Below are 9244 nucleotides of genomic sequence, written 5' to 3'. Positions count from 1 at the left end.
ACGTAACGAATCTTGCCAACCTTTTCAGCCCTTTCGTTTCGCGAATCAAGTGTGACGTCATGTGAATAATTCTGAGCTTGTTTGAGCGAAACTTTCGAAGTATTAACTACCTTCAATTTTTGATTTTCATCGTGTGACGATCTTCATTATCATTTAGCTTTACTACATAAACAAGTAGGATTAGAAGGAAATGAGTTAAATAAATTGAATTACTTCAAGTTATGAGCAAATTAATTGGAAAAATAAATTCAAACGAATTATAGTAAGCAAGCCATTGAAATGGATTAGAATTTTAAAAAAAATAAATTGAATATCAATAATCAAATCAAATTAAAGCAAATTGAATTAAATTAAAATGAAATGAATATTTGAAATTTGAATAAATAAAGTTAATGAAATAAAACTGAATAATTTTCGTAAAATCTGCTTTCTCATTTCGGACACTAATTCGACCACTTACTAATCCTGAGTTACCCTACTCTGAGGAAAATTGTTGGATCTGAACAGACTCGATCGTATCAACGTTTTGATTGGATTACAGCTGTTTGGGTCTGATCAGATCCAATAGGAAGGATCTAACCAGATCAGACCTCCTCAAATCCGGACATTCTCTGGATCAGATTAGATCTGTTCAGACCTGATCCTGCCTGATACTTGAAATGTTCCAGTTTGACATTCGGAATTATTTACGCAATATAAAAAATGATTACAAAGTTTCTATTTTTATCACGATAATCTTACAATTATATTCACAGTGTTTCAGAAACATTTAATTGATGTCTCTAGTATTCTTTCATTTTATAAAAAAGTTACCTCAAAATAAATGATTTTTCTCATTCCTTTCACGCGTCAATCTTCATAAATATTCTACCGTTTCTAAATTACGATCGGCGAAAAAAGAATGTTTTTGTATTTTATTAGGCGGTTTAAAAAACGAAGTTATTGTCGTGTTTGTTTTATCAGTCTCTTCCTCGTCATCGCTCCTGAAAAGTACAAAGAAAAAAAAATTCTCCCAGGGTAAATTATACTCTAGACCACAAAAAGAAAACAAACAATAAAATTCACTTACCATGATACAGATACGGCGCTTTCTTGTAGAATCGTATCAGCAGTCGACCAACTGAACCTGACGATTTGTGGGAAACCAAATACGGAATCTAGATTGTCCGAGAGAAATTGCTTTGTGACTGGGTCTGAGATAAGATAAAAGGGAGATTAGATTTATTCTTTTTGTATGGAAACGTGAGATACAAGATTTTAAAACACTTACCACCAGGATATCCGCTACCCCAACCAGCTTCTTCGTTCATTTTAATGCTTTCGGGAAATATCCAATTTTTCAGTGCAAAATCACGGATTACTTTGGCACATATACTAGCTGCACTGACGACAGGAAATAACGAATCGGCTTTCTTCGATACTTTTATTTTGATATGGGGGAATATTTTGGATAATTTTTCCTACAGAAGAATAAATAGACATATTTCATTAAATTCTGAACAAATAATTGTACATGAATCAGAATGAAATAAATCAGAAACATTACTTCGTATTTTTCAGCAGGTCCAACTGTATCAACATACACTTCGGATACGTTGACTCCGTTCTTTTCGAGTAATTTTATTAAATCTATGGCTGACGTGTGTGATATTTCATTTAAGGAAAATTTCTGTCTGAAATCACGAATAACAAAACGTATTATTACGATTATTCTATATAGTGAGCATCGAAATCGAAACGAACAAATATACACGTACTTTCTCAGCATACAGTTGCTAATACGAGTAGGAGAAATAACGTCGACAGCCCAACCTAAGGATTCAGTTTCTGCACATAATAGCTTGAAAATATCTTCACGTTTTTCTTCCGTAAGACTTTTAGAATCAGCGCATCCGAGTGTTTTTAGAATTTCTTCATTTTTCTTGACGCAGTAGCATATACCATAAACCATTGGACCTATGGCAAGCAATTCTTAAAGTATTATCTATTATCTTGATATTGGAAACTTTTCCAATAGGTGAATAGGCACTTACCCAAAACAGGACCTCGTCCGGCTTCGTCGATTCCTACGATGCATTCTTCAGATTTGCACAAGTCTGGAACTTTGCATCGAAACACTGGACTGCTTTCATCTGCAGTGAGGTGAGTTTTAACAGCTTCTAACGGGGTCGATAAGTCATTTAGGACCGCACAATCGTCGGAGGAATTCATTATATGAATTATTAATTTCAAAAGTATAAAAAGATGACAGAAACTGACAAAACCGAAGAAGTAAGTATTTCAGCAGCCAATTCAAAAATGCCGGGAACAATTTTTTGGTCTTTGTGTATATGAACTGATAAGAATTGACCTTGAGAAAAGTAGATAAGGAAATCATGCTTCAGGAAAGAGGGAATGAGGGGAACAAAATTTTTAATTTTTTACACGATCCAAATTTCAATTTGATGAAAATTGAAAATAATTGACAATTCAAATTGAAAAACACCTATGCTTCACTTTTCATTTTATTTTCATCAAAATTAGTCTCAACTTGTCTCAAGAGATCGATTTTTTAAGCTAGGAGGACGATCGAAGGAAAAAACAATTTTCACGTTTCACCAAGTCGCCAAAATGAATTTCAATTCATCTTTCCCAATACAACAGTACCTTTCGCACCTAAAAGCGACATTCAATTCCTTGTTGAGCTAATTTCAGCAACAAGTTAATAACGTATCACGTTTCAATAATTCTGGCTGAAGAGCAGCAACGAATTGAGTATTTTAACCATACACGTGTCTCATCTTTCAAGACTCAAATCGCTTCAAATACCAATCACGATCATTTATTTCGCTTTAATAATAAATAAAAGCATAAGAAACTCGAGGTTTTCAATGAACTTGCAACAAGTCGAAATAATCATATTTGAAATACAAAGGATACACGCTTATAAGAACGAATTTATTTATAAAATAGGTCAACGCATTAACATTACGACGTTTCCATCGCAATCGTATCTTCAGAATGTTTGCCTTTGCCTTTACTGAGTGCAAGTTCTCTTCCTTTCGCTCTACGTTCCAAAATCTTTTTACGGTCCTTATCTAATTTCAATTTCACGATGACAGTCTGAAAATTGAACACAAAAATATTAGTCTGAACAGCTAATTTCACCATATAAATGCAGATATCCGCAACAATAATAATCATCATAAGTGTAGAAACGAAGCAAAAATCCGAATCGAATAACTCCTCACCTTGGATGGATGGATTCCCACATATACCGTCGTTCCATTGGCTTTTTCTCTTTGAATACGTTCGATGTAGATAGCGAATTTCTTTCTGTAAACCTGGACGATTTTTCCAACTTGTTGACCTTTATAATGACCACGTACTACCTGTAAAATGAGCACATGTATTAATAAAAATGCCATAAATATTTTTTCATGAAAAAATTATGTATTTAATCAGAGCCATAATTTCTGCATCAACGTGACAAAATTTCGGCAAAAATAACAACGTGAAACGGTATTTGCTTCATCCCTAATCCACTCAAAAGTGTTTCGGTTACCACAAACATCGAACGAAGTTACCAAAGACCTAATCATTCGTCGACGTTCTCTGTGAATGGTTTGGTTCATCATTTCAAACGACTTAAAACAAAGCTTAACAATTATCAGAGCCATATCTTCTGCATTAACGTTGATAAAATTTCGGCTAAAAAGTAACAACGTAAAACGGTGTTTGCTTCATCCCTAATCCACTGGAAGTGTTTCGGTTACCACAAACACCGAACGAAGTTACCAAAGACCTAATCATTCGTCGTCGTTCTCTGTGAATGGTTTGGTTCATCATTTAAAATAATGGTAAATAAGCTGTAATTATCAGAGCCATAATTTCTGCAGCAACGACGATAAAATTTCGGCTTGAGCAACAACATAGGATGGTGTTAGCTTCATCCCTAATCCACTCCACTCGAAGTGTTTCGGTTACCACAAAAACCTTCCGAAGATACTGAAGACCTAATCAATCGTCGTCGTTCTCTGTGAATGGTTTGGTTCATCATTTAAAATAAGTGGTAAATAAGCTGTAATTATCAGAGCCATAATTTCTGCAGCAACGACGATAAAATTTCGGCTTGAGTAACAACATAGGATGGTGTTTGCTTCATCCCTAATCCACTCCACTCGAAGTGTTTCGGTTACCACAAACACCTTCGCCGAAGTTACTGAAGACCTAATCAATCGTCGTCGTTCTCTGTGAATGGTTTGGTTCATCATTTAAATTAATGGTAAATAAACTGTAATTATCAGAGCCATAATTTCTGCAGCAACGACGATAAAATTTCGGCTTGAGCAACAACACAGGATGGTGTTAGCTTCATCCCTAATCCACTCCACTGGAAGTGTTTCGGTTACCACAAACACCTTCCGAAGTTACTAAAGACCTAATCAATCGTCGTCGTTCTCTGTGAATGGTTTGGTTCATCATTTAAATTAATGGGAAGTAACTAAAAATCATCAGAGCCATACTTTCTGCAGTAACAAAGGTAAAATTTCGGCGAATGTAACACCGCAAGATGGTTTTATCCCTAATCTACTCAAAGGTGTTTCGGTTCCACGCACTTACGATGTTCCCTCGAACCTAATCATTCACCTTCGTTCTCTGTGAATGGTTTGGTTCATCATATGAAGCTACTGACAACATGATGTAACTAAATAAATGTCCCATCGAGACAGTCGAGTAAGCATTACGATGGACATGCAGACGAGCAGATAACTCACTTGAACTTCATCGTCTTTGCGAACTGGCATCGTACGAACATTATATTTTTGTCGGAGTTCTTTTGACAAAGGAGCCGACATCAATCTCCTACGAATGTGGGAAGGTGCGGTAAAATGAGCCTTACGATTTTTCCTGCGCGAGGAAGTCACGAATTTGTTGAGCTTCATTTCTGAAATTGATAAGAGGAATACAAGTGAAAGCGATACGTACAATCGTTGGATAAAAGAACACGAGAACATTATACAAAGTAGCTGAATTAATTAATATTTTACCTGAAACTGAAATTAGTAGATGTAAAACTAATAAAATAACTGCGTGTCCGACGGAGAAGCGTTTTTTACATCACGTTTTCCGAAAAAAATTGTCGACTGGATTGTTGCTATTTGACTTTGTGCAAACGACGTTTTGTATGAGAGGTTGCGGTACACGTTCACTTTTGTGTACGAATGTACACTAAAATCAGGTACACTTTGTCACGTAGTCTTTTCTTATCAGTAAAATGAAGTTATCAATTTTTCACTTCAAAATTTTTTCGTCAATTTGAATTCGAATTTGATTTTTGATTCGAAAAATTCAATTTTAAAGCATCGCTGACGATTGAATAAAAATTTCATGTGCTGCAAAATAAATTACATCGATATCTAGCCAACTTCATGCGTTTGTGATATTACAGGAAAGTGAAATTTCTTCAGAAAATATGGAATTTAAAAACGTATTTGTTACAGTAGGAACAACAGAATTTCAAAATTTAATCGATACCGTCACTAGTCCCGACATATTACAGGTATATATTAAAAATCAGCCTACTTAATTTTTACATTTCTTTTTTCTGTAATAATTTCAATTCAAGATTCTGAAGAGAAAAGGCTGCAAAAATTTGAAAATTCAGTACGGATCTGGTGATTGCTCGCCCTCAATCGACGATGATGTGATTTTCATCGAATGCTACGGGTACAAAGATTCTCTACACGATGATATGTCAGAAGCAGATTTAATTATTAGCCATGCTGGAGCTGGTACTTGTTTAGAAGCTCTCGAATTACGTAAACCTTTAATCACTGTGATAAATGATGAGCTTATGCACAATCATCAAACAGAATTGGCGGAGAAATTATCTGACGAAGGATATTCTTTTTGTTGTACTTGTAGTTCGCTAAGTGACGTTTTACAGAATTCCAAATTCGATAACCTAAAAACCTTTATTTATGATAATGATAAAAAATGTGCAGCATACGTTGAAAAACTACTTTGTAATAAAATCATTTAAAACTTTATTCGTTGTGTTGGTTTACAATTTTGCTAAAAAAATTTAAAAATTAACCTCATAATCATCGTTCTCCGCTAAATCTTTATAACAGCCTTTTTTCTTACGAACTAAATCCCCCCAAAGTAAATGCGCTTTGCATGAGGGACAGTCTCCTTCAATAGGAACAAAGTCGTTTGAATCACAAAAAAAATATTCGGAGAAACATACAATGTGACATTTTATATCACATTTCGGATTAACGCACATCATTAGATCATCTTCTCCAATAATCGAATGACATCTGAAGCACTGTTCGATGGTAAATATTTCAGGAATGGTTTCTAGCCTAGTTTTTGGTGGAAGTTTTTTACTAGTTACAGGTCCATAGACGATGGGCATATGAAACGGAGGTGCCAAAGTAGCCTAAAATCAATAATTCAATATCAATGATACATTTCTCTCTCTCTCGAGTCAGCTACGAATACTTTCATTTCAAGTTAGGTACCGGAAAATCTCGAGCATATTTTTCATTCAGCCAACGAATAGTGAGGGGTAATCGTTTCCAAGGCCCTGTGCGAAGCATCTCTGACAGAACTCGTAGTGTATAGTCGTACGTTTTTTCGCGAGCTTTTTTCGGAGCTATATTCCTCAGCCGTCTTGATTTTATTGGATTTTGCCATGCCCACTCGAACTACGAAAAAATAACATATTGAGACTTCATTCCAAAGAAATAAATTCAGTAAACATTCATACGTACTCTCAAAGCTGAAATTTCATTGGGGAAACCGTGTATTATGAGCACCATTTCCCTGAAAAAACATGTCTCTCGTTACAAACTTTTCACAGAATACAGAATACTGGGTCAACTCCTTACCATGGGCCTTTGTAACTAGTTTTACGAGCTCCACCATATCTCACGCCTTTGTTATGCTGATTAATTCTTCTATTCGGATCAACCGTGAAACCAATGTACACTTTGCCCTTGTATTTTTCACTCAAATTGTACAGTAAATATACTCCATAGAAATCTTCGACAAGTTCAGTCATTTTCTACAACAAATGAAATTTCGATTTTTTAGAAAGAGAACATTTTTATTTAAAACAATATATTTTCAATGAACACAGAACAACAGGAAATTAAAAATTCTTAAATAATAAACAAATCAACCAATTAGAATAATTTTAAAACGAGACAATATTCTTGAATCTATTTTTTGGATTTCGAATAAATAAACGTTCGTTTAAACTTATCCAGAGTCGATTCAGTAATCAATACAGATAGCAAAGAATAATTCATATTCTTAGGATCTGGCGCTGCATCAGCAACAGTAGCTTCACTTCGTAACCAAGAATCTTCTTCACTTCCAGTCCTCGCTCTAATCACCATATGCGATCGCCCTGTGGCTTTAATTATTTCATCTTGCAATCTTAATTTCAAGTCATCAATGCCTTGAAAATTGAGACACGAAGTTTTCAACGCATCGGAAGGTATCAACTGGTTTTCTTCATCGGTTAAACGATCAACTTTATTACCAACAGTTATCACATGACCCAGTAATTTTTTCTCTATTTTCAATTGTTCTAAAGTCTCAAAAACTTGATCATGTTGTTTTTTCCAGTCTGGGTGGCTGATGTCTTGGACATGCAAGATGACATCGGCTTGCATAGCATCGCGTAACGTAACCGAAAATGGTTCGATTAAATGAGTAGGTATATCCGAAATGAAACCGACCGTATCTACGTAGAATACTTTCATATTACAAGGCAACAAACCGACGTGAAATGTTACATCCAAAGTAGCGAACAAGCAGTCTTTAGGTGTAAGTTTGTGCTGACCGGTTAAAGCTTTGATAATGGAAGTTTTACCAGAATTCGTGTATCCAACAACTGCAACGACAGGATGTTGATTCATTTGTCTACTACTTCTAGACATTTCTCGATGTTTACGAACTTTCTCCAGTTCATTTTTCAGTTTAGATTCGTATTTATGCAATATAAGCTTTCGAGTATCAGGAGTCGTGAAAATTGTGGTACCGCTGATTCTCTTAGCTGAGTCACCAATTCGACCGAGAGAACTATCTTCAGTGTATTTCATTCTCGAATACATATATGGTAATTCGGCCAACGCTATTTGTATTTTAGCTTCCTTAGAGACGGCATGTTCTCGAAAAATCTGCATCACGATTAAGTATCGATCGTAAACCGGTACACTGAAAAACTGCTCTAAAAATTCATGCTGCGCACGATTCAGCATTTCGACACTTACAAACACGCAGGTAATGTATTGATTCTGCTGAACGGTGGCTTTTATTTCAGATAATTTTCCTTTGCCGAAAAAATACTGCGATTCGAAACCATTTAAACCGACGATTTCTTTACCAACCACTTTCCAGTCATTCAGCGTGTTTATAAGCGATACTGATTCTTCCAGTTGTAATTCTGGAGTAGTGTTACGTTTTTTCAGAGGTCCCCATTTGATATACGGTTGGATCACCAGGACTTGTTGACCACTAGTCAAGTTCTGAAATGCTCGCTCTATTAATCCGGATACGTTACTTTTGAGCCCAATATCTTCTGGTGTTCCATCGTCGAGAAAACTGAGATCTGTGAGTTTCCAAGCTCTGTACTGAGAGGTTACAGCTAACGTTCGATGATGAATGAATGGTTTTTGTACGATCACCCGATTCAATAATCTTATCACCGGTAACTTGAAGAGGAACTTCATGGTGAATAACTAACGGTATTTAAATCTATCAAGAACATAAGTCGTACCGGTTGCAAAACAAGTTGAGGTTACCAAAATGAGAAATTTTGGCTGCGGAAACCGCGTTCTCAGAACGACTTGTGAGATGTAAGCACCGCAATATGATAAGGAAAATACGCTAATTGTGTTCAAAAAACGGCGAACTGGTTTCTCGACCGCGGTAACGTTTAAAACCATATTAATCAATAATTATAAAACTACTACACTCATTGTTGAATTTTTAGAGGTTTTTGCAATTTTTGAGAAATTCGAATTCGAAAAAAAAATTGATAACAAAAACAAAAACACTCGAAATGAAAACACATTTAAAATATTTAAATGTAACGTCAACGAGACCACATGTTGGCAGATATGCAGTGCAAAAAATAGATTTTCATTTTTTACCTATCAAACCATTTTTTTTACCTACATTTGATAAATTCTGTAAAAAATTGACTGTGACTTCGAAAATTCTGATGATTCCGTCATTTACAATC

The 9244-nt window shown here is 35.3% G+C and overlaps 5 protein-coding genes across 5 annotated transcripts; 1 reads left to right on the top strand and 4 right to left on the bottom strand.

Annotated features, from left to right (window-relative positions):
- Nucleotides 1–696: 696 nt before the first annotated feature.
- Nucleotides 697–2322, bottom strand: LOC135843258 (ribonuclease H2 subunit A). Its single transcript, XM_065361079.1, has 6 exons — nucleotides 2034–2322; nucleotides 1758–1956; nucleotides 1547–1673; nucleotides 1271–1460; nucleotides 1070–1193; nucleotides 697–983 (listed from the first exon to the last, which is right to left on the bottom strand). The coding sequence occupies exons 1-6, from the start codon at nucleotides 2209–2211 to the stop codon at nucleotides 857–859; spliced, it is 945 nt and encodes a 314-aa protein (XP_065217151.1). The 5' UTR covers nucleotides 2212–2322; the 3' UTR covers nucleotides 697–856.
- Nucleotides 2323–2916: 594 nt separating this feature from the next.
- Nucleotides 2917–5186, bottom strand: RpL26 (ribosomal protein L26). The gene is made up of 4 exons (XM_065361082.1): nucleotides 5031–5186; nucleotides 4758–4927; nucleotides 3231–3371; nucleotides 2917–3102 (listed from the first exon to the last, which is right to left on the bottom strand). The coding sequence occupies exons 2-4, from the start codon at nucleotides 4923–4925 to the stop codon at nucleotides 2968–2970; spliced, it is 444 nt and encodes a 147-aa protein (XP_065217154.1). The 5' UTR covers nucleotides 4926–4927; nucleotides 5031–5186; the 3' UTR covers nucleotides 2917–2967.
- Nucleotides 5187–5264: 78 nt separating this feature from the next.
- Nucleotides 5265–6032, top strand: Alg13 (Alg13 UDP-N-acetylglucosaminyltransferase subunit). Its single transcript, XM_065361083.1, has 2 exons — nucleotides 5265–5542; nucleotides 5609–6032. Exons 1-2 carry the CDS (start codon nucleotides 5456–5458, stop codon nucleotides 6023–6025), a joined length of 504 nt encoding a protein of 167 aa, XP_065217155.1. The 5' UTR covers nucleotides 5265–5455; the 3' UTR covers nucleotides 6026–6032.
- LOC135843259 (structure-specific endonuclease subunit slx1-like) lies at nucleotides 6006–9049 on the bottom strand. Its single transcript, XM_065361080.1, has 5 exons — nucleotides 8777–9049; nucleotides 6879–7054; nucleotides 6762–6813; nucleotides 6510–6695; nucleotides 6006–6427 (listed from the first exon to the last, which is right to left on the bottom strand). The coding sequence occupies exons 2-5, from the start codon at nucleotides 7049–7051 to the stop codon at nucleotides 6068–6070; spliced, it is 771 nt and encodes a 256-aa protein (XP_065217152.1). The 5' UTR covers nucleotides 7052–7054; nucleotides 8777–9049; the 3' UTR covers nucleotides 6006–6067.
- Nucleotides 7094–8777, bottom strand: LOC135843257 (putative GTP-binding protein 6). The gene has a single exon (XM_065361078.1). It carries the CDS (start codon nucleotides 8727–8729, stop codon nucleotides 7212–7214), a length of 1518 nt encoding a protein of 505 aa, XP_065217150.1. The 5' UTR covers nucleotides 8730–8777; the 3' UTR covers nucleotides 7094–7211.
- Nucleotides 9050–9244: the final 195 nt, after the last annotated feature.

This window comes from Planococcus citri, chromosome 4, assembly GCF_950023065.1.
Source record: "Planococcus citri chromosome 4, ihPlaCitr1.1, whole genome shotgun sequence".
Classification (NCBI taxonomy): domain Eukaryota; kingdom Metazoa; phylum Arthropoda; class Insecta; order Hemiptera; family Pseudococcidae; genus Planococcus; species Planococcus citri.
Note: the sequence above shows the minus strand (reverse complement) of the source record. Positions and strands in the feature narration are given on the sequence as shown.